General features: G+C 46.7%; 1 protein-coding gene across 19 annotated transcripts in view; it reads left to right on the top strand.

The window, feature by feature from the left end:
• Positions 1–24,713, top strand: part of KALRN (kalirin RhoGEF kinase) — a 646,808-nt gene that overhangs the window by 447,301 nt on the left and 174,794 nt on the right. For all 19 annotated transcript variants that reach the window (XM_059687615.1, XM_059687614.1, XM_059687613.1 and 16 more), the window contains exon 33: positions 1,466–1,568. In XM_059687615.1, coding sequence (XP_059543598.1) covers positions 1,466–1,568 — 103 coding nt within the window. The remainder of the gene's footprint in view (positions 1–1,465; positions 1,569–24,713) is intronic.

The following is a 24,713-nucleotide window of genomic DNA, read 5'->3' as shown; positions in this document are numbered from 1 at the left end:
TGGGCCGGAAAGTGGGAAGCAGAAAACACAGCCAGCTCTTAACTCTCCACAAGTGGTGGGCGCAGTGGCCGAAAATCTACAACAGATGATCTGAAGGTCCTTTATTTTTTGTTTTGAAATGCATCCCATCATTTCTTTTTACAGCAGATTTTCCTTCCTATAAATGTGTGGCTGGCTTATGTTATTAAAAATAAGTTGGCATTTTCCAAGTCCACAAGGAGTGGTAAAAGAGCAGTTGACTTAGAAATAACTTTTTATGACTAACGGACGCCATGTATATACCTGTGCATCACATGTATGCCCACATGCACACACATGTCCACATAGACTCACCATTGTCATGTTGAGGCAGCTTCGGTATATGGGGGTTTTGCCCACATGGTACCTTTCTCAGACAGCGAGTTCCCCTTGTCCCTAATGCCATAACTTCTCCGTAAGTAGCAGTGGGGCTCTGACATTCCTAAAAACCTCCATGGGAAGAGCTGTCATTGCCTGTGCTAACCTAGCCAACCCCTGGCCCACATCTTCTCCAGTTTTTTTCTGACACAAACCATTTAGCCTTCACCAGTTCCCAAGCACCTAATTCCCTTGGCCTGGCTCTGGGTTCAGTGCAGGATTGGGTCACAGTTCTGAAGCTGGAGAGTTGAGGGAGCATGCGGGATCGTGGTATGGTCCAGGGGACAGGAAGGGGTCTGGGTGCCAGGAGTACACTTGGGAGCCTGTCTTATCTGACGCTAAGGAACACAGCTGTCTCAAAAGCTGCTGTGGAATCTGTGGCTGTGCTCCTATCTCTGAGAAGATGCCTTGGCCTCCTGTGTTTATAAGAAGTCGGCATAAATAAGCAGGAGATCAACGAGACCCACCAAAACGAAGGCGTAAACTCCTCCATACCCAGGAGTTGAGGGTCCAACATCAGGAACTTCCCAAAGATCATCTCCATGGAGAAAATATCCCACTCCAGTTTCTGGAGCAGACGAAACACAAGTCAAAACAGTATCTTATTGGTTCTGTTTTCTCTGCAGGCCAGCTAGAAACCATCCCCAGCCATTACAGGATGCAGAAAAGCCATGTGAATACCCTGAGTTCTGGGATTGTGGGTGATGGCCCAGTCAGCTGGATAGAAGCCTTGGTCCTAAGTAGGATGCGCCTCTTCCAGTGCCTACTACAGACCCATTCCCACTAGAAGCGAATAAACAGTTGTTCCCTCTGCATCATGGCCCAGAGGAGTTTTAGAGAAGAAGTCATGTTCAGTTATCAACAGAGCGATTATGTGTTTACTAAGTACAAGCGGTTACATCACTGGAAATCCCACAGGGCTGCTCCCTGCAGGGGGATAACTGTAGACAAATCCCTGCCAGAAAGTGCCTGGGCCCTGCTCTGCCAGCCCAGCTGGAAATCCTGTGGCTCTACACCCACAGCGGTTCCCCCTACCCCCACCCCTGTTTTTTTTCTCTTCTTCCTGCAGGGATGGCGTGGAGGATGGTGACAGCCAGGGGGATGGGAGCAGCCAGCCAGATACCATCTCCATTGCCTCCAGGACCTCTCAGAACACAGTGGACAGTGACAAGGTAGGACAGCGCCCCCTCCTTCCTCCCCCTAAGACTTCTTGTTGGCTGAGCCACCCTGGAGAGTTACCCCTAAAGGAACTTCTCCCCCTGAGGAGCCTGACCTCAGGAGCTGGTGGTCTCTTGGTAGGGCTGCAGGAGATGTGTCATGTGGAGATCTTGTCTGAGGGGACAGAGATCGGGTGGTCAGCCAGGCCTCTCGTGTTGCGAGAGTGCAGCAGAGGTGGCGAGGGTGAGGAGCGAGGGTCTCTGCATCTCTCTCCTGTGAGGTGTCCCCTGGCTGCTGGGGCTGCTCGGCCTCCTGGGAAGCTGGGCTCAGGGAGCTGAGGCTGGCACGGTTTCCAGAGACCTTAGAGGCTGTGACTGGCTCATATTGACAATGATTTGAATGGGCTTGCCTCAGAGTTAGACCAAGACCAGTGATTTGGGAGATGGCCACCGAGATGCTGGTTGGTGGGAGCCTCCTGTCTGATAGGGCTCCCCCCGGGGGAATGATGCCTTCCTCTGCCCAGATATTGGGGCTCAGTTCCTGAGAGGCGGAGGACCAGGAAGTGGGTGTGAAGCAGCATGCAGGGACGTAGTAGTCTTGTGGGAAAGCCTGGTCCCTTGCTCTCTTACATTTAGGAGCAAATAAACAGGTTAGGAGCTCTCACGGGGAGCGGAAGGAAGGAGACTGTAGCCAAGACTCAGTGCATTTGCTCAGCTGGGGAAGAAGAAGTCAACGGGCTGAGTTTGCAGCAGGGACACGGCAAGGTTTCCTCTGACCCTACTCTCACTCGCTTACCTCGGGGTCAGGAGCGTGTGAGATGACCTTGTGTTGCACGTTAGTGATTTTGTTAGCAAGGCATGGATCTGCAAGACCCTTCAGCCCTAGAGACCTAGTATTTTGGCGTAGTCGGTCCAGCTCAGGCAACAGGCTGTGTCCCTGCTTCATTTTAGTTTTCCAAGTTATGGGTATATTTTTTTAAAGATGACCTGTATTCATTTTTCCTAATTTTTTTCCCTACTGGGGGAAAAGGACTTTGCCCCCAAACCTCCTAAGATCACAGTGCTAAATCACACTCTAGACTAGTGTTCAAGGACCTTCAAGGTGATTCTGACTGGCATTCTGCCTTCAAGTTACTAAGCCATTTTGACTATCAGAGTGAATGGAAAGTTCTTTTTTTCCACTTTGTAAAAACATACAAAGAAAACTATTTCTGTACTTTCCTTTTTCCTCTGATCTGTTGTTTAGAAATACAACCTAGAATATCCTATGAAGGTACGTGCTGCTGTTTAAGCAGTCAGTGGGTGGTGTGTGCAGTGCAGCGTTTCCCATGTTCAGATGTAGCCTGTTAGTTCCCCGGTGCAGGGAGTTCATCCCTTCCTGCTGCCGCTGCTGCTGCCATCCCCCAGCCCTGACCCACACAGACCCTCCCACAGAGCGGTGAGCCCTAGGAAGAGTGGGCTCAGCCATCCTTGTCCCAGGTGAGATAGGTGAGGCTGAAGGAGAATCCCTCTGACAGCAGGCATTTTGTTGTTCATGAGGAATCCTGGTGCCCTCAACGTATTCTATATGTCAGGAAACTGAGGCCCAGAAAGACTAAGTGCCTTGCTCGGGAAAATCCTAGTAGTTAGTGGAAAAGCAGAAACTAGAACCCAGATCTTCCCGATTCACCCACATTTCCCCCTCCCTCTACACGTCCAAGTGTGGAACCCCACGCTGTGATTAACTCGGCTGGTGGGTCTTCCTGCACATTCCGCCAAACCCCTGGCCGCGTGTCGGGAAGAAGCACCCGCCGTGTGCTGAGTTCTGTGCTGGATGCTGTAGAGACGTGGACTGTTTGTTGAGTGTATAATTTTATGTGTCCTGTGTGTCTGTGCCCGGCTGTGAAGCCCTGGCGAGGGCATCGGTTACGTCTGTCTGCTTCACTGCTGTACCCCTGGCACACAGCACACCCAGGTGACCAGGGAACACAGAGTGAGTTCACAGAGGGGGCAGTCCCTGATCCCAGGGAGCTCCAGCATTAAGAGGCAGCTTACACCCTGGCTGGTTTGGCTCAGTGGATAGAGCATCAGCCCGCGAATTGTAGGGTCCCGGGTTTGAGTCCGGTCCAGGGCACATACCTCAGTTGTAGGCTTGATGGGGCGTGTGCAGGAGGCAACCAATCGATGTGTCTCTCTCACATCAATGTTTCTCTCTCTGTGTGTCTCCCCCTCACCCTTCTACTCGCTCTAAAAATCAGTGGGAAAATATTCTTGGGTAACGATTAACAACAACAAAAGGCAGCTTAAACAGGTGGTCTGAAAGCAGCCAAACATGTAAACATTGTGTTTTTAAATATAAAAGAAGCCTAGATGTTTCCTTATCTACAAGCAGAAAGCTTTAGTCGGCTGGAGAGCCTGGCCTGTAAAGAACATTAACCCCAGAGCTACCTCTTCAAGCCTTGGGAAACGTGGGCAGTAGGTCAGATGATGAGAGCCTGTGTTTCATACAAAACCTGGAAAACCACTTAGAAAGTCACCACTTCAGAATAAAATAGAGGGCCTGTCTGCACCATGCACTGTCACCCAGAATGTTCTTACCTTTCTAACACAGAAGAGTGATGACCGGACAGCATGTGTCCCTGACCTGCACCCCACTTCATCAGAGAAACCACTAGTGGTATCTTTCCATTTCCCCTGATCTGTATTACCAGAAGCCCAGGAAACTGGTCTCCATTGGTTTCCCAGTGGTCAGGTAAACAGACCCTGCAGAAGAGAAAGAGAACAGAGTGGGTTGATTCAGGCGAACTGAGCCATATTCGACAAGGGCAAAGAGCACAGCTGTGGGGAGGGGTGGGGCCGGCCCCTCGCAGGGGTCAGCTCATTTTAGCACTGGGTTTCCAGGAAAGGCCTCGTTTTCGTCTTCCAATCCAGAGGAATTAGAGTCGGGGCACTACTGGGCTGGACCGATGAGGAAAGCTGACCATTAAAGGGCCCTGGACCTAGCTGAGTGGCGCCTTTCTAATCACCCTGCGTGTGCTGTGGGGAGGAAGAAGCTGGTTCAGATCCCAGCTCTGGCCCTTAATGCAGCATGAGTTACTGTGCCTACTTCCCAACCTGTACAACAGATGCCCGTCTCAGGGAGGCACTGGGAAGATTAAGGGAAATACGTTTACTTGGCATCGATTAAACATTCAGTGAAGGTTAATTTCCCACGCTTATGGCAGGGGAAACAGAAGTCTAGATACTCTCAATAAGAGTGCCCTATTACTTAGCAGACTGGGAGGGTCTTTGGAAGTTCTAAGTCCTGCCCTCTGGGTTCCTCCTCAATTAACCCATTGTCAGCAGGTTCTTTCCATGTTAGACCTAAAGAGCCGTAGCCTCAGTTTGCCTGTCGGTGCACAGAATAGCCTTTCTTTGCTCGCCTTTAGAATCTAAGGCTTAGACATCTGTGCTTAGCATCAGCTCATGGGTTATTTTATTAGTTAATGGCTTACCACCCATTGCTGTCAGGTATTCATTTTAACCCTCAAAGTGCACCGCCTTTGGCCAGTAAGGCTTTCTGTATGTGAAGACAGTTGCCTTTTCATTGTCTCTGTTTGGGTTGGAGGTTCTCAGTTTCTCCAGCTACTCCTTGTATTAATGTTCTTTCAGACCCTTCCATAGCCTCGTTGCCTTCCTCTGACTCCAGTGTGGAATGAGCTGTATGAAATGGGGCATCTGGAATGGTCTGGGAAACTGCGGATGTGATCGACTAATGAGAACTCAGCTCCTCAGTCCAGGGCTACTCTGCCTGCGCTCCCCGAGGGGGTGCACCAAGTCTGGGAAGGGTGTGTGCTGTTGCTCCTAACATCTCCACACCTGTGTTCGTGGACTGCCTTGGTTGGACAGGTGACTTAGGAATCTGAGTGTCAGACTACTTTATGTCTATTGGGTTTCTCTTATTTGATTACCTCCCAGTATTCCAGCATGTTTTGAATAGAAATTATTTGTCCAGTTTACCAGCTACCTCTCCCAGCATTATTTGATACACATACCGTCTGTGGCTTTATCCTAATTCTTGCTCAAAAGACGAGATTGAGGACAGAAGACCAATCCCCAGGCCCTCCTCATTTCTCATCCAGGTTTCTGCACTGGGAACCCACCTTGTCTGACTCTTCCTTCTGGGAAAGGAAACGCCCCACGTTTCTCTGTAGCAGGAGAGCTGGAGTTGCTTCCTTAACTTATAAGTCCTCCCTCCTTGATGAGGAATCAGGCTAATATTCTTAATTTTGCATGAAACGCCGACAAAGCCAATATGGATGCCTCAGTAATACTATTGCTAACTTCCCCCAAAGTTGTTTTTATTCGGTCCTCACATGGGCCTGTGTAACCGTGTTCTGCCTGACACCTGTCCTACGCAAAAGCGTCATTTCCCTGAAGGCACCCAGTGTGCTTATGTTGTTCCACAGTGTCTGAGCCCCTTCCTGTTCTGCCCAGGAACATGATGAGCATGCTACTCTGCTCATTTCACTGCAAACAGTCTTCTGCCTATAGGTGTACTATTAAGTGGTGGGGCTTTGCAACCACGTGTCTAGAATTCTAGGCAAGCAAAGCTGAGTAATGAGGTGGTAGTGAAGAAGTATCGTGTTGTTTAACATGCTGGATGTCTGCTGAATGATCTCCCGCTGATGGTGCTGAAGCAGTTGTTTGCACCATGATGGTCCCCAATAAATGCTTATGGAATTACACATTACAAACACATCCTAGTAAGGACACTCTCCATCCAAAAATCACTATGAATTTCTAGATGTGTCCAGGCTGGCTGAAGACCGGGAAATGGGTGCGATGCTCTGCAGGAATTGTGAGAGAAAGAGCACTGCTGGGACAGGATTCTGATGTGAATGAGGAGTTTCAACCACACGCTAATGTGATCCGAGATGCAGGATGGGCTGATAATGGCAGTGAGCTGAGGGGGGTGGGAGTGCCTGGAGAACCTGGAGATTTCAAGATCTAACTCAGTGATCTTTTTAAAACTCTGAACTGTCAAATTAATGCTGTGGGTCATGACCAAAATTTTGTTTTACTAATCAGGAGGGAAAGCTCTGTTTAGAGATGGTGAGGGTTCAACTGAGGGGAAAGTCAGTGATGTCTACAGTGTTACTCACCGCAGGCACATGATGCGTTTAACTGGGGGCGAGGCAGCCCAGCTGCTGGGCCACCTGGGCATGGACTTCCGTAGAGCCTCACCTGGTTCCCCAGGACCTGTAATCCTGCCACCTGCACTCTGGGAGCACACAGCACGTGCAGGGCCGTCGCCAGGCAGGGTCTACCCCCTGCACTGGCGCTTCGCTGAGGGCCCTGCCCTGCGCTGGCCTGTTCCAGTTCTTTATTCATGTGTTGAGGTCCTGCTTGTTCCCTAGCAGGTACAGCTCTCAATGCTGGGAGGACAGCAATGAACAAAACAAGACCAAGCCACCCTCTAGGTTCCTTTCATGTCAGGAGGGAAGGTAAACTACCCAGAAAGGAAAGGATGGCAGCCCTGGTCTTCCGCGAATAGCATCAGAGATAAAAGGATACTCCGTCTTTTTTCTAAGAAAAAGTGGGTTGATGCTGCAATCAGAAGAACTTGAGATTGATGAAAGAAATTATTTTCCCTTTAGGAATTAGTGCTGATAGGAGAACAGATGGCTCAGGGAGAAATGCATCTCTTTATTTAAATGGGCTTATAAATTGCGGGGCGGGAAACGACCCCTGAGGACAGGGCTGGGGATAGGATAGGGGCACTTGGTGCTTGGGAGAGTGCGGAAGGAGAGGAAGGAGAGCATCCTGGGTCCGACTGCTTAGAAGCAGAGTCTGAGACCCAGATTCCTGTGCATGTAATTTAAGGGGGGAGGTGCTCTCAGGCCAAGGAGCAGGGAACGGGGTCCAGTGGAGGAGGGAAGGCAAACGCGCATGTGGTTTCAGCAGGAGTCTGGCTCAGGCTGACCCTCCCGGCGCTCTGGCATGATTGCACCCACAGTTTGCTCCACCCTGAGGCAGTGGGGGCAGGCTTTGTGTCAGCTTGAGCTGTGCGTAGCCACCATGCACCAGAGCTGGGACGTGGGTGCCCTGTGGGGAAGGGCATCCGGGTAGGATGCAAGGTGTCCGCTATAGGAAGGAAAGGAAAACGTGGTAGGAAGGGGATGGGTTTTGAGGTCAGGCCTGGATTCAGTCCCTGATTGTTTACCATGAGCGGGTCATGTCATCACTGGTGCCTCGGCCTCCTCACTGTACTGTGAGGGCAGTGACTCCCACTTCCCAGGATCTGAAGGAGTAGCCAGGATCCCCTGTGAGCAAGGGTCAGAAGCAGAGGAGACCTGAGGCTGGTCACTGTCCCGGTGACTGCAGGGCCTTCCCATGCAAGAAAACGGACTGTGTGTTCACTGTTGTTTTCAGGGCCCACAGATCACTGGACTTGGCCACTGACGAGAAAACCACACATCTTTTAATAGCTCAGCAGTGTCAGGGCTAATGAAAATCCTCTCAGGTCACACTATGGAATTTTCACCCGACAAATTCTTACCACCCATCAAGATGGGCCACTGTTGCTGTGACACTGTGTTACATTTAGCTGGAGTGACCCACCCACTGGCGATCCAGCCCAGTCAATGCACTGTATTGAGAACTGAAGGAGGTATGAGAGTCTGTCAGAGGCACTCCGCTCTTTGTCTCAGTGGGGACATATATGTCTATAGGGAGACATATATGCTGCCTCCCATCTCGTAACAAAACACTTTCTAACTCTCAAATAAATACCTGAAAAGAGCATATAATTGTACTTCCTATTACCCAGGCTTGGACTTTATAAGCTCCTGTAATCTGGAGTCTCAGTCGCACCCGGGTGTGCGGTGGGCCAGAATTCTGTATGAATCTTGGATGGAGGCATTCTGATTTTTCTCACTGATTTCTGATTCTAGTAGTCACTCCAAAGTAGGGGGGGGGGGAATGCCATCTTCACTTTAAAGTTTTAAGTCCAAATTATGATTCTTTTTTTTTTTCTTCAGTTTTCTGAACAATCCAAGGTCAGGACCAGGTTTGAAAATAGCTTTTTGTTCCTAGTGTGGTTCCTTTGATCCTTTGATCCGTGGTGGCAGTGGCTGGAGGAGGGGAGATGGCGGCTGTGGGCAAGAGAAAACACGGGAGGCCTGGCCGTTGGGACGCCAGAGGCTCCCTCCCTGCGGCTGCTCCATCACCTCCCAGAAGCACAGCCTCCTGCTCTCCCAAGCGACACAGCACAGTAAAATGTCTGGCTTTCCAGAACAGAATGACAAAGTGCGAGGAGTTGAGGTGACAGGTTTTCCTGTCAATGAAAGTTTGCCCACATGACTGGCTTCTAAAAGCTGCACACCACCAAAGGGTGTGAAAGACAGGGCACACTCTCCCAGGACCGCATTCCTATACTTCATATTTTGATTTATACTGGAGGCTTGAATCCCTCCCTTAAGAGACCCACCTTTAAAGTTGCCAGTCATCTGTAAAAGCAATTACGTTTCATAAAATAAAGTAGCCAGTGAGCAGTTCGCTGCACAGGCAGAGGGAGGACACCTCGGCGAGCTCCCGGGATGCTCAGAGCTCTGTGTGCGTTCGCGCAGAATCCCTGTTCCTGGTGCAGCTTTGCACCAGCGTCTGTGACAGGAACAGGGAAACCACAGAATGTGATTCCCAGTAGTGAGATCTGTGTGTGAGAGCTGCCGGTTGCCAGAGGCCCGAGTCCGCTCGTGCGAGTTTGGGACGTGGAAACATAGAAGCTTTGGGAAGGAAAGGGCCTGAAAGATAGATCATCCAGCCCTCTACCTTCGTCCTGCTTTAAAGAAACCAAGGGCCTGGCTCAGAGTCGCAAAGCCAGTTTATGGGCCTAAGACTCACACAGTGTCCTGCCTGTTAATTGGATTAAAAACAATACTTTTGAGGTGACCCTGAAGGCTCAGCTTGAAAGTTAGACCCTTGTAGCAAAAAGTGAACATTGCTTGACCCCTATTCCAACTGCCTCCGCACCACCCTGTCCGGGCCCGGCGAATCACAGTGACCCAACGTCAATGACAAAGTGGCTCTAAAGCCCAGTGCAGTGTCTCCAGGTGGCAAAGGTGAAAGATCATTTCTCAAGTATGAATGTCTGTCACAGACTCTTTCATACCAAGTCCTGTGAGTCATGCAATGGCCTTGGTGGGGGTGTGATTCTGCCCCAGACAGTCTTCAAGGCAAATTCCCGGTTGGGCTCAGAGCGCTTGGCAGGGAGCAGGGGCGCGTGGCAGGGCTGCTCCTGCCTCTGAGCTGCCTGGAGTCCCAGCACCGGCTCAGCCCAGCCACCGCCCAGCGCAGACTTTCATTCTGTCTTTTAAAATCTTGGTGGAAGGAGAAAACCAGTCTCAGGGAGAACCAAGATGTCAAAGTGGATTAGCCGGCGACAGCCCAAGACAAACAAGGCCCAAGTGAGTAGGACAGGTTGGTCCAGATGCGTTGAGCTGGGAGAAAGGGCTTGAGAAGGGGAGGTGGCAGGGCCGGAGCAGGGAGGGCAGAGCGAGGCTTCGAGGCTGCAGCAGAGAAGCGGCAGCTCCCAGGGCAAGGGTTTGCTGGAGGGTTCTGCACAGACCTCTTGGCACATTACTTACCAGTTTCTCCTTCAGTGTCCGTTAAAGAGGAGCAGCTCTTTCAGTGCAGGGCAGATGCCTGAATCCTCTATTAGCGCCGATGGTGGGGGGAACGGGCTGTGGGAGATCGTGTGCTTAAACGGCCGTGCTCCCTGATGGCTAGAAGTGATACCAGGATGGTAAACATGAGTGGGTTTGGAAATGAACTCTTAGAAACTTCTAAGAGTTGCTAGAAATGAATGTCTGGAACCAATGCAGTGAAACTAGAAGTGGGGGAGGGGAAGGTGACCTTGAGGTGCTGGTTCTCCTTTAGTCGGAACCGCCTTTACCGTCTGTGCCGTGCCGTCAACATGGCGTGCGTTGTCTGTGGCCGCCACATGGGATTCTTGGGGGAAGCCTGTTGGATAGACAAGTGTGTAATGTTGCCCTGCTCCTCGACCTTGAGCTTGGATTGGAAATGCTTGCCCGGCTTTCACCTGCCTGGCAGCTTGGTGTCACCTCCTCACTGCTGATGCCACTGCCCACTGCTGGCCGACACCAGGAGCGCAGGAGACAGATGGCGGGGATGAGTGGATCTATGAGTTTCTGTCGTCAGGGTGAGATGACGGGATCCTAGTGCCAGAAAGCAGGGGCCCGTCAAGAGAAGCAAGTGGGATGTCCTCTGTGGTGGCTTTCCATTGGGAGCGACACTGAGGACATGACTTTGGTGCAGGGCCTCTCCCAGAGCCACTAAATAGCGATGCCCTGGAGCCACTAAATAGCAATGCCCTAAAGGGTGCCCTGCTAGCTCTTCCTGTGGCGAGAGCACTGATAGAAGGTGAAGACGGTGCAGGCCAGGTCCACTGCAGGTGCCCGCTGCCTCGTTCAGCCACCGCCATCCCTGATCAGCCTCCGCACCCTTCACCGGGTTCCCGTGGTCGGCCTGGTTGTTCGGAGCAGTCACGTCCTTGTATCCAAGCTGCAGTCAGTTTTCACCTCTTCGTTTTTAGGGTTTAAAGTTAACTCTTCTGAGTTCAGGATGTGCATGTACTATCACTTTTTAATGCTCTAGTTCAGCGGTTCTCAACCTGTGGGTCGCGACCCCTTTGGCTGTCAAACGACCCTTTCACAGGGGTCGCCTAAGACCATCCTGCATATCAGATATTTACATTACGATTCATAACAGTAGCAACATTACAGTTATGAAGTAGCAACGAAAATAACTTTATGGTTGGGTCACAACATGAGGAACTGTATTTAAAGGGCCAGAAGGTTGAGAACCACTGCTCTAGTTGATTCTGTTGGAAATTGCTAATTGCTGAGAGATAGGACGTTGACTAGAAGTTCAGGAGCGCTCTTCCTCTCATGCGTGGCCCTGATGCTGGCGCTGGAATGCTTGGTGAAGGCTCCTGCATGCATTGCTCTCTCCCCTGCACCAGCTGCAAGGGCTGATGCTCCTCTCTGCACTTCATGGTGTACTAAAGAGAAAAGGAACAGGCTCTGTGTTTTACTGTGTCTGTTTGGTATCCTTTCAGCTGCAGAGTGAGGTCGAAAATGTTTTACTTATGCCCAGCCAGTATGGCTCAGTGGTTGAGCATCAACCCATGAACTGGGAGATCACGGTTAGATTCCCAGTCAGGGCACAACACATGCCTGGGTTTGTGGGCTTGATGCCCAGTAGGGGGCATGCAGGAGGCAGCCAATCAGTGATTCTCTCTCATCATTGATGTTTCTGTCTCTCTCTCCCTCTCTCTTCCTCTCTCTGAGATCAATTTTTTTTAAAGTTTGACTTCCTGTTTGCTGTTTCTCACTGATACATGGACAACAGATGACTTAGTGGGCACTAGAGGGTATTAAAATTTTATTTTATTTTATTTTCCTTGGGGTCTTGATGTGTGCTTTTTATCTCGTTAATTCATCAACCATTTTTTGAGTTCCTACCATGTGACAGGCACTGTTCTAGACACAGAGGAGATGGCAGTGAACACAGCAGACAAAGTAACTCGGTGGCCTGGCGAGACCTTCCTCTATTGTGCTGATGTCAACCCACACATGCTCAGTTTTAACGCATTTGAAATGCAATATAACTTGCTTCACTTTATTTTCACCTTTACCTCTTCACATGCCTCTGTGATGGACACCATTGCAGCTTTTATTTAAGAAGAACTCAGCAGTTCTTTTTAAAAGATCATTTGGGAGCTCTCACAGGTAACCCCCATATTCTTAATTCCCTGACTCAGAACCGTTTCAAAGCAGGATGCTAGATTCTGCCCCTGTCTTCACTTTGCTGTAGTTCCAGTTAGCAGATTCCTGATTCAGGAAGGTGACTTTCATGCTAGGTAGACAAAGGAAAAGAACAGGAAGGAATCACATAATGCCCAAATGTTATTAAGTTTCTTCTCTCTCATAAGACAGGAATGTCAGAACAATTTAAAAATTGTCCTTAAAAAAAGGAAAATTGTTCTAATTTTTTTTTAAAGGATGTGAGAGGGCGAGGAGTGGGGAATAGTTTGGCTAAGGGAAGGTGCTTCAAATTGTGGAATCTGAAATCTGTAATGCAGATTCTATCTTACCTCCCCAAACCACATCATCTTAAAACCTCCCAAAACAAGAATGGTCACAGTTTTTATGCCTTTATACACATGGCTATTGAGAACCTTTATTACATTCATGAAAAATTTCTCAAAAAATCCCAAAAGAAAAAGATGTTTAAGGTATGTTCTCTAACATTTAAATTTAAGGTTGTATTTCTCACAGGGCATATAAAGTCCAAACCACTAAGTTGGTTGTGTTATCCAGAGGGCAAACAAGTAGGTACTACCATTAACACATGACCAAGCAGAAAATCTGTTCATGGAGAAGAATAAAATTAGTCAGAGGCGGAATAGAAAATTATTTCAAATATATCGCTACACTGTGTTCATTCTGTTATCCAACAGAATTTTACTGAGTGTCCACTGATGACCAGGTGCCATGGAGATTCAGGACATATAAGAACAATCTCTGTCCTCATGCCATAGTCCTCCGACTTGTTACCCAAAGTGTCTCATATGTGGTACCAAGTAGAGTGATTACCTGCATGTTGTAGGTGTTTGTGAAAGAGACAGTTATACTCAGTACTGCCTTTATGCCAATGGCTGTGCTGGGCATTCAAGAAATTACAAAGATGAATATGTCAGATGAGATACATGCTTACCACACAAACGGATGTATACCCACATGGACCACAAATTTAGCCTGGGGACCAGCGAAGACTATTACACCAGAGTGAAATTTGAACTTGGTCTTAAAGTTCATCTTCCTTTCTATTTCTCGTCCTTTGTATCAGTTTTGATCCCAAAATAAGTGTTATAATCACAGACAGTATGTAAAAGACCAGTACTGCTGACACATCTGTATCAAAAGCAGTATTTCATTTTAATGTAGAATTAGACTTTTCCTTAGCTCTGATGGGAACTATTCCAGAATTCCCTTAGAATTTTTACCAAAATCTTCTTTTACTTCCTCCTCATCATCTAATATTTAAACAAGTAGTAGCATACAATAAGTACTGTTTTACACTTTTCCCATGTAACAAATCTGGGAAATTTCATAATGGGATATATAGAGCTTCTCTCTCTCTCTCTCTCTCTCTCTCTCTCTCTCTCTCTCTCTCTCTCCTTCATTCTTTTTGATGGCTACATAATATTCCATTGCTTATGGTACCATAATTTATTTTACTAGTCTTCTATTGATAGGTGTATGGGATGATTCCAGTCTTCTACCATTACAAACAAGGCTATAATCCTTGTACAGGTATAGTGTCTCACACTTGCGAATTGTGAGTATATTAATAGGATAACTTCCTAGAAGTAGAATTAGTGCATCAAGGGGATATGCATGTTAAATTTTAATAGACATTGTCAAATCACCCTCTACATGTCGGAGCAATTTATACTCCTTCCAGTTGTATGAGTGCCTGTGTCCTACAGTCTTGCAATCTAGTGTATCATTAACATTTTTTATCTTTGCCAATCTGATATCAGATTCTTTAAAAATAATCTTTATTTGTTATTGCTCTTCTATGTTTTGTTTAATTGGTAATATTATATTATTTTTATTGAAATGTACAGTATTTAATCTATACTATTTCCTACTGAGAGTTATGGGCTCATCTGGTTAACTAACTGTTATTTATACTCTTATTTTTATGCATAAAATGCACTCCTGATGATAAATATCTTTAATATGATGGTTTACATTAAAGCTTAAAATTTTTAATGTAACATATATATGTTGAAAATGCATAAAAACTACTGAACAGGTGTGTGGATAATTGTAAAGTGGACATGCATGTAATAACCATGCAGGTGATGAAAGCCAGACATTGCCATCTTTCCAGAAGCTTCTTTGTGCCCCTCCCTGTCACAACCCAGTCCTTCTCCCCAGAGGCAACTATTCTCCTGACATTCATTATAATAATATCCTTACTTTTCTTTATAATTTGACCTCCTATGTATGTGTTCCTAAACAACATAGTTTCACTGTCGCTGTTTTTAAATTTCACATGACTAGAATCATACTGTATGTTTTTGTGTGTGTGTCTTATTTCTGTCTCTCAACACTTATTTTTATGGACTTCATCCATGCTGATGTATAGAGCTGTTCATTCGTTTTCATTTCTGTATAGTATTCCATTGTATAAACGTGCCACAATGGACTTGTCCATTCTGTACATGGGATGTTTGGGGCTAGTGAACAGTGCTGCTATTAATATTCATATATACACATGTACTTGAGTGTACTGCTAGGAGTGAAACTGCTAGGTGAAAAACAATATCTAGGTGGTAGGGTATGTTTATATATATCTTCAACTTTATGGATGATGTAAGCTTTTTTTTAATGCTGGTACCAAATTTACACTCCTGCCAATACATGGGAAGCTTTCCGTGGTTTTATATTCCTGCTTCTACTTGAAATCACCCAACATCAGCATTCTTGCAGGTCCGGTGGTATGTAGTAATACCGGGTTATGGTTTGCATTTGCATTTCCTGAATTACTAATGAGGTTGGACACCTTTTCATGTCCTTATTGGGCTTCAGGATTTTCTCCTTTATGATGTCCCTGTTCAAGCCTGTGCCCCTGTTTCTATCAAGTTGTCTTTGGGGCTTTTTTTTCTTGGCGATTTTAGGGGGTTTTCATATATGCTAGACATTAGTCCTTGGTTGGTTTATATGTGTGAATAACTGCTCTCATTCTGTGGCTAGTCTTTTTACTCCCTTTATATTGTCTCAATAAACGTATAATTTAACATTTTAAGGGCAATACGTTTGTAAACTAGAGACTCCTATGATGTAACATATGAGACAGTCCTTATATTTAGTGTTTTAAAACACAATTCACCACTTATGTCCCCACAGAATAGTACACCACCGTGGAGACTGTGTATACAGTGCAGACTTCTGTCAGTCCTAAGTCTGCCTCTGTTCTAATGAAAGAGTACAAACTAGTTGCCTCTTTGAAATGTATCTGTCTGTTGTATTTTATACATTAGGTGACAGGTAATACAGCCAAAGCAATGAAATGTGTTGGGAAAAAAGATGATGAGTACATTGGATTTGGAACTGGGCTCTCTGACAAACAGATCCCAGGCCTAGGAAGACAGGGATTGACTCCACAGCCTGACACTGCCCTCCCTCCGCATTGATGGAGCGCCTGTCTAGCCCACTCCCCTCCAGCCACTGTCCTATTACACGTGACCAGTGGAAGAAGCTTCCTAACTGGCCCAGAGAGTCCCTTTACCTCCCTCTCATCTCTTCTCCCCTCTGCAGCCGATGTGACCTTTGTAAAATGCAAGCTCTCCCATCACTCTGTGGTGTCAAGCCCTTCAGTAGCACCCCTTTGCTCTTAGGATGAATAGCCAAATCCTCAACAAGACGTATAAAGGCCACCTGATCTTGGCCTTGGCCCACTCCTCCAGCCTCACTGAGCCCACTCTTCCTTTTGTTTCCTGCCTGGCAACCTCTCTGGCCTTGCTCAGGTCCCTTCCCAGCCCAGGACCTTGGCAAAGAGACTGTTTCCTCAACCCGGAAATTCTTTCTCCTCCCCCCGCCCCACCCCACTCCACCCCCCATGTAACAGTCCACCCTTTTGCCCTCTCTTCTCCTGATCTCAGCCTGTCCTGTCACTCTCCTCCCTAAGTCATATCTCACACAGCACTACCTAGGACCATCCGTGTAAGCATTCGCATGGTTATGTGACTGCCTTCTGCACCAGACTCTAGGTTCATTTTATATCCCCCACTGCATCACTGAATCTAAGTACTGATCCAGAGGAGGCACTTGGGGAATACTGGTTAAATGAATAAATGAGGAACAAATAAACACAGCGCATTATGGGTAAGAGAGAGATCTACAAGTTGAGACTGAGTATAATTAAGAAAATCAAACTCCTGGTTTGGTAAGTTCAGAGGAGTTTCAGCATTGGACTTTACTAAGTGGGTAGAACTTGACCAGGCAGCATTTGTGTTGGGACAGGAAGGGAGAAAGGAGAATATAGGACAGTTTGGACGCTGCAGGGTAGATACGCCTGGATGAAGTTCAGGGTTTGTGAGGTGAGCTGTGGGAAATAAAACTGGGATGATTAGTTATGTCAGATCATGGCAGACCCTGGACATTGCTTAAAGGAATTTAGACTTTACCGATTAGCATCCAAGAAACACTGGAGTGTGTTTTTTAAAGCATGTTGGTTATGGAATTACTTTTATCTTCATCTGGATGAATCACTGTTCTTTTATCCTCTCATTCTTTCTCTAGGCTCAGGATGAGTCTAAGGTTAACCTAACCACAATACTCTGAGTCTCATCCTTTCTACCTGCCTCCAGTATATCAGTTCAGTGCCTCCTCTTTCTCCTGTTGTCAAACAACTCCTTTTCCTCTGCCGTCTGACACATCTGTTACTTCCTGCTCCCAGCGTGATCTGCAATTGAGCTTCTACCCCTGACTCTTCTTCCTCCAGATCCACACCGACCTTCAACAATATGTTGCTTTAATTCCATGACAAAATGCCCAGAGTATATCCCGGAAGGGGCTTCACTCCTGGTGGCAGTTCCATATTTACTCATTCGCTCCCACGTGTGTGGAGCACCTGTTTGCCAGGCGCTGCTCCAGGACGGAGAAGCAGCAGTGAGACAGAGCAGGCCAGTTCCTACCCTTGCAAACGCTGAGTTCTACTGAGCAACCAGGAAACCAACAAGCAGATAGAAGGCCAGCTGGTGACGCCAGGAGCACGTTACTGCTGGTGCAGTTGTTGTCATTGGTTGCCTGTCTGTTTCCAATTTGACGTTCAGCTTTTCCTCAGTCTCAGCATCAGAAAATTATTTCCTTTTTCTCTCAAACCAGTAACATGGTTTGACTTCCCTTTGGGGGGCAGAACAACATGATGTTCCCAGATGCACAGGCTTTATCTGTGGATTCCTTTCCAGCTTATTCCCGGGTAGCTAGTCTGTTGGAGTCCTGAGAATGATGCTCTCAGAATTCCTGCCCTCCCTCCTCCCCGCCCCCAGGCATCAGGTATTGCTTACCCTTTGTTTAAATCCTTTCAGTAGCCCCCTTTTTGCCCCCTCTGCTTTCTGGGAGTTTCCCCTGCTTTTTATCTTTTCTACTAACACCAGATTCATCTTCCTATAACATTTCTTTCAACATCTCACTTGCTTGTTAAAAGCCTTCAATAGCACATTTCCTTAGGATAAAGCACAGGCCCATTTCCAAACACAGTTATACAGTTTTCCCTCCTACACATGATCCTTTAGAGACCCTTATCTGTTATACACATTATAATGCACCTACCTTAGATTGGATCATAAGAAACTGCCAATTTTATGCATCAAAAATGGTCAAATATTGGCTATTTATGTTTGTACTTATCCACGTCATTGGCTGCCTGTATGTCTTTCTCCCATGTTACACTGTGAGCCCCCTGATGATCATGTCTTGGTCTGACGATGCTTATGTCTTCACTGTCTGCATCAGCATCTGGCACATAGCAGCTGTGGGGATCCAGTGCCCCCACCCATGTCACACTTTGCTCCCGCTGCTTCCATCTGCTGAAATGCCCACTCACTTTGCCAAATCATATCAGGCCCAGCTTCCATGATGCCTGATTCACATCTCCTTCATTGAAATGTTCACTATTTACCCACATCATCCTCCTACCACCACCTCTGAGCTACCAATATTGCCCCCCAAATCAAATACATTTGACCCATGAACAACAAGAGTGTTGGGGTGCTGACCCCTTGCACACACAAAAAAATCCATGTATAACTTTAACTCCCCCAAAACTTAACTAATAGCCTACTGTTGACTAGAAGCCTTACCAATAACATAACCTGTAGATTTACACATATTTTGTGTGTTATATACTGTATTCTTACACTAAAGTATGTCAGAGAAAAAAAATGTTATTAAGAAGCTCATAAGGGCCCTAACCGGTTTGGCTCAATGGATACAGCATTGGCCTGTGGACTCAAGGGTCCCAGGTTCGATTCCGGTCAAGGGCATGTACCTGGGTTGCGGGCACATACCCAGTAGGGAGTGTGCAGGAGGCAGCTGATCAATGTTTCTCACTCGTCGATGTTTCTAACTCTCTATCCCTCTCCCTTCTTCTCTGTAAGAAATCAATAAAATATATTTTTTAAAAAAGAAGCTCATAAGGAAGAGAAAATACATTTACAGCACTGGCGTATTTATTTTTTAAAATTTGTGTATAAGTAGACCTGCATAGTGTTGTTCAAGAGTCAACTGTATTGTTTTTTAATGCCCAGGGCCTACGTAATATATTTTACTTAGTATTTGCCACGTTGCTTAGCATAAGATTACACTCCTAACCATGAGCGTGAAGATCTGTGTTTCTAGCCCTTATCTTTCCCCCTGGAATCACCACCACATTTCCAGCTGCCAATGGCATCGCTACACTTGGGTGGCTCCCTGCACTCTGCTCAGCAGAACTGAGACTGAACTCTCGTCTGCCACCTTCCAGAGCTGCTCCTTTTCTGAACCCTCACCCCCAGCTCTGCCTCTGAGCCATCTTGGTTTTCCTTCCTTCTCAATCCTTTTCCTGAAGTGGATCCAGTGGATCTCGCCATGACTGCAGTTCCTCGGCCTGGCTTTAGGTTTGCATACACTAATAAAGTCTGTTCCTGGTGCTTCAAGAGGAGAACTGTGCCTCCCAAACCCCGTAACAGGCTGTAAGCCTAGGGCCTCGGACACACAGGCCCCGCCCCAGGTCTGCCCCTCTCTGGGTCCTTCGCTGTCTGCAAACCTGTCCTCTAACTTGAGTTTTCTGGTCTTTACGTGCGATTATCTTCACAAAAATATAATGACACTTCAAATTATAATCGCCTTTGTCTACCAACCATACTGCATCACCCTGTCCCCAAATTATTTCTCTGTCCTGAGAGCTGCGTTTCTTACGTTGTTGGACATGTCTTTGCTATTGGAATGGCTTCTGGGGCCCCTCACTCAGCACTTTGTGAGACAGCACTTCCTGCCAGTTTGCTGGTGTCCATGGCTTAGCCTTTGTCTCAGCAACTGAATCCCAAGACCCATGAAGACAAGGCTCGTGTGTGATACCTTGTGTTGTCTACAGTACACTGAAGTAGGGTTAGGCATTCACAGACAGTGCTCAGAAAATTCCTGTTTGAACAATACGTGTTGTGTGTATAACTTCTGTCTGTGTACATTTATGGATTTGCATGTGTCTCTAGATGTATTTCCCGTACATGCTCTAAGAAGTGGTCATCCACATGGCCTGGGAGGCAGGGATGGTTTGGATATTTTCCCCGACCATCAGGCCCATGACATAAGTAACCTGTGAGTCATGTGCTCCGGAAGCTCACGGCTGTGACTCGCACAGTTGGAGGGCCTCCCTGAGTCGCAGCCTGCAGGTGCTTTTCTTTCCCACCTGCTTGGGAAAGGTCTTCCTTTTCCCTCTAATATTAAAGACTAATTTTTCTGTCAAACATAAATGAGAAATGTGTGTGTGTGTGTAGGTGCGCGTGCACGCTTATATGTATACACAGGGAGGGGTAAAAGTAGGTTTACAGTTATTCTTATGGAAAACAATAATAAATAATAATACCAGAATAAACTCTGTGTTTTGTGTACTTACAACTGAAAACCTACTTTTGCCCCACCCTGTACACATGTATATGTATATACATATGTGAATGCATATATGTATATATGAAGGAAATAAACCAAAATATAAATAGTGGTTATTTCTGAATGGTGGCTTTTTCCAAATTCTCTCAGGTAAGAAAGTTACTTTTATTTTTAAAAAAGCCAATAGATGTTATTCTTAAAGAATAAGAAGGGACACAATTAGTATATTATTGCTGAGGTCCATCCTATGTGTGGTCCAAGGACAGGGGATAAGCAGGTGCCTAGGAGGGAGCAGGTAATCAGCTTCTCGGTATCTCAAGATGAGACAGAGTGACAAGAGGGTGACTGGGACTGACGTGCAGGCTGCGCCAAGGCTGTGAGCTGCAGAACTGGCAACTTTGATTGTGAAGGTCAGGAGCCTTGGTCAGTGAAAGGAGCAAGAAGGCAAGTTTGGCACAGAGTAAGGAGATGAGGAGAGCTTGAAATATTCTTTCAAGTTCATGATGAGATTTCATGAAGACAGGTGCATTGGGAGAGAGAGAAAGCAGACCTGCTTCAAGTTTGGTTGTAATGCCTTGTGGTTCCAGAGAGGGGGGGGGGTCCAGAGTGACTCAGTGTGGGGGCACGAGAACCCGGGAGAGGAGGCACAGAGAGCCTTCATGAAGGAAAGGGGTGGGTGCTTCATGGGCAGCAAGGTTTCCAATAGGAGCTGCATCATCACCTTAGGTCAAGACCCATCCCTCCCCCCCTCCCCCATCCTTCTCCCCACCCCCACCCCCACCCCAGTGTAAGGGCAGAGGGAATGTTTCTGGTAAGAATCCTTGATAATAAGGCAGTGTTTAACCTTTCTGAACTTGAAACAAAACAATTATACAGTGGGGCCTTGACTTACGAGTTTAATTCGTTCCGTGACGGAGCTCATAACTCACATTACTCGTATGTCAAATCTTAAAGTGAACAAGTGAGACACGTGATGCTGGGCTGATGTTGTGGCATTCACTGTGATGTTCGCTGCGCCAACTAGCGGTGGGGTATCTGAAGCTGGCTCGTAACCCGAATTTTAGCTCTCAACTCAAAGCAAAAAATCGGCCGAGAGACGGCTCGTATCTCGAAAAACTCGTTAGTCAGGACACTTGTAAGTCAAGACCCCACTGTACATGAAACAAGTATTTTCAAGGATGTTTCTTCCACACTGTCTAGTTTCATAGTTCCCTCGGAGGGAGGGCTCCCTGCGCAGAGGGAGAAATGGAAAGAGGAAAAACAGGGATATTGATTCTTCCTCTTTCTCGGGGTGCTGTGCTGGAACAGGGAGCACCCAGCCTGTCCCTCGGGAGGGAGCATCGCGGAGGTAACTGCACCCCCGAGGCCTCCCTGCTCCTCACTGAGCTGCCCAGCCAGGAACCTCCTCAAAATTCAGGATGAGGAGCCCTGGGCTCGGTGCGAGCAGCAAACATGCATCTAGAAGCCAAAAGGAGGCCCCTCAGGCAGAGTAGACAGCATGAAAGAGCAAACAAAATCACAAAATTAACCCTTGAAAAAGAGCTAAAATGAAAGGACAGCGCACGGTTTTCATGTCTTCTCCATATGCACAATTCAATATTTTTCCTGTTCTGTGGCTCAGTTTTTGATGCTGATGGCTGCATCCAGGACAATTTCCAGTCTGGGCTCTAGTTTGAAATTCGCGGTGGAGGAACACCACCAGCACGTAAGTCCCCACCAAGGGCCCTGCCCACCACCCATCTACCCTACCGGGAGACACAGACCTTTCCCTCAGAGTCCCTGTGCCCCCTGGCAGGCCAAGGAAAGCGCAAAGGCTGCCTGCAGGGAAATGGCCCCGGCATCACCCACTGACAATAACAGCTGCCCCCTGCCTTTCCTACCAAACTCCTCATCTGAGCCTTGCATTTCATGCACAGTCTCTCACTGATCCTCACAACAGCTCATCGAGGTAAGTGTCATTATCCTTGTCTTGCAGAAACGTTACTCAGAGAGGTGAAATAACTTGCCCAGGGTCACACAACCAGGAAGTGGCAGCTCTGAGATTAGAACCAATGTCTTTCCTGGACATCCACTATGCACACTGCCTTCCGCTGGCCAAGTCCACTAAAGACAACAATGACATGATTCAGGCAGAAACCCACAAAGTGACATTTTGGCCCACCTGGTGTCCGTCCTGTCATTTCCCCCTTCCTGATCCACTGAATGAAACATGCCTGAATTAAAATACCGAGAACATCCTATGTTCCATGTGTTGTTGCATGTAGCAGTTGCTCACTGCCTTCTGTGCCTAGCACAAGCCAGGAGTGTAGAGGAGGCGGCTTACTATGTCTCAGCCACTGGAATAGTCATTCAGGCATATCCCTGCCTCACTGTTCCCTAATCCATCAGATAGAAATATCCAGAACATGTAGTCAACTGAAGATGCACTTAAAACATATTGCAAAATAGTTGCCTTAAACTCTTTGTGGAACAAGAAGCAGTATAAATTTATAATATAATAAATATGTTCCCCATTGGTGGCTATTTTTATTTCACTGATGTCCAATGATGTCTCTTGTGCACCCAGGGTTGGCAGACATCTCTCTGTAGCTCAGAAAACTCCTATTATGAGTGTCTAGTATTAGAATGAGACCTACAGTATATTAAATAAATATGTAAAGCAGTTATATGAAGGGGTCTGAGCCTGAATAGCGGGAGATGCGAAATCTCAACACAGGCCCCTCCCCTCCAAAAAAAAAGAATGCTGGGACAGCTGGTTAATCAAAGCCACTGTTCTATCAAAGTGGGTCTCACTGATTCTTGCTCTTCGTGGAAAATGCCAAAGCCAAGGGTAGTGTGTACTGGTAGATGTGTAAATGCAGTAGAAACACTGCAAAGCTTCGGTTTCCCAGTGATGGGACAGTTGGGACATAGAAAAGGCCTCTGTGCTTAGGATTCCAAATCAGGGAAATTACAATTACTGGGAAATTCTTCAAAAAGCTAATTCCAAGCCCCACCTTGGCCTACTGAATCAGAATGCCAAAGATAGAGGGTGATTGGATATGGATGATATGTGAATTTCAAGCTGAGTTATTTTCTAAATAATAGAAATCATTAGTGCTTAAGAATAATTAATGACTTTTTTTTTTTTACACTTCCACTTAAACTTTTCTCACTAGCCCTTTCCTCAGGCCAGATTTTGTGCATGAGATTGTAAATGACTGTCATTTACCTATGCATTGGTGCGAGTTGCTCTTTCAGGGTACCAGCTGGGCTGTGTAAAATAATGGCTCCCCATGTAAAAGTGTCTATATTTTCCCAGGGTTTTAGAGAACAAGTGTTCAGTTTGCCTACATGCACTTATTTCTTACGTGTCTCATGTATCAAACCATCATCAGACAGATTTGCAGGTGCATGGAGACAATCACAACTTGAGGTTTAAGAGGGATACAATTTTTTATGCAAAATCTAATGAATATTTATAGTAAAGTGACCCAAACCACTTGTAGCCAAGTCCTCGAGGATAAGATGGATCCTCAAAATATGCGAAGGGTACTTCCCCAACGTTTGGAATCCACAAGCATACAGCATACATACACACCTAGCAGATGGCGTCTGCTTTACAAGAGGCAGCATGGCACTGTGGGTAAGGATAGCTTTGGATCAAGCCTGTCTCAATACCCACCTCGCCCCCTCCACTTCCAGTTGTATGATCCTGGGCAGGACCTCTCATGCTTCAGTCTGCAAAATGGGGGTAATGGTATTACCCACCCTGTCAGCTGTGCTGCAAATTATGTGAAATGATGCACGCCAAACACATGGCACTTTGCCTGACACATGCTAAGCCCTCAACAAGCATTAGCTGATAATAGTAAGAATAATAAAAATGATGACATAAATTAGATCTTAATAAAAATATTTTTAAGAACTGTTCTCCCTTTCAGAATTTCAACAACTGTATAAAGTATGTCAAACTCAGTATTTCTAAAACTATTGAATTCTGCCACTAACATAAATTCTACAGATCTTGTAGCACATATATACACTAAACTGGAAATGACGGTGAATTGTGATTTAGGGGACTAGCTAATCGGGACAGCTGATGCCACCCCCCACCTAATCCCAGGGAATGTGATAGGATGTGAAATTTGACAGACCCCTCTTCCCTGGTAACTGTGAGCTTGGCGGCCACCACTACCTTCACTAGGAGTTACAAATGCATGTACACTCCCGGCTTTCCTCAGAATCTCATCTCCATTCTAAATCCTCAGTACCCCCTGTCTTCCCCACAACTCAGGGTGACCACCATTTGAACCCGATGCTGAAGTGTTTTCTCTCCCTTAATGAGCAGTTTTTGCTGGAGTTCTTACTAAGGCTTTGAAACTGCTGCTTTCATTTCTATAAGGCAAGTATGAGGAACCTTTGACATCACAAGCTGAGCCACGGTCAACTGTGAGATCAAACTCTTTAATGT

Source organism: Myotis daubentonii, chromosome 3, assembly GCF_963259705.1.
Source record: "Myotis daubentonii chromosome 3, mMyoDau2.1, whole genome shotgun sequence".
Taxonomy (NCBI): domain Eukaryota; kingdom Metazoa; phylum Chordata; class Mammalia; order Chiroptera; family Vespertilionidae; genus Myotis; species Myotis daubentonii.
Note: the sequence above shows the minus strand (reverse complement) of the source record. Positions and strands in the feature narration are given on the sequence as shown.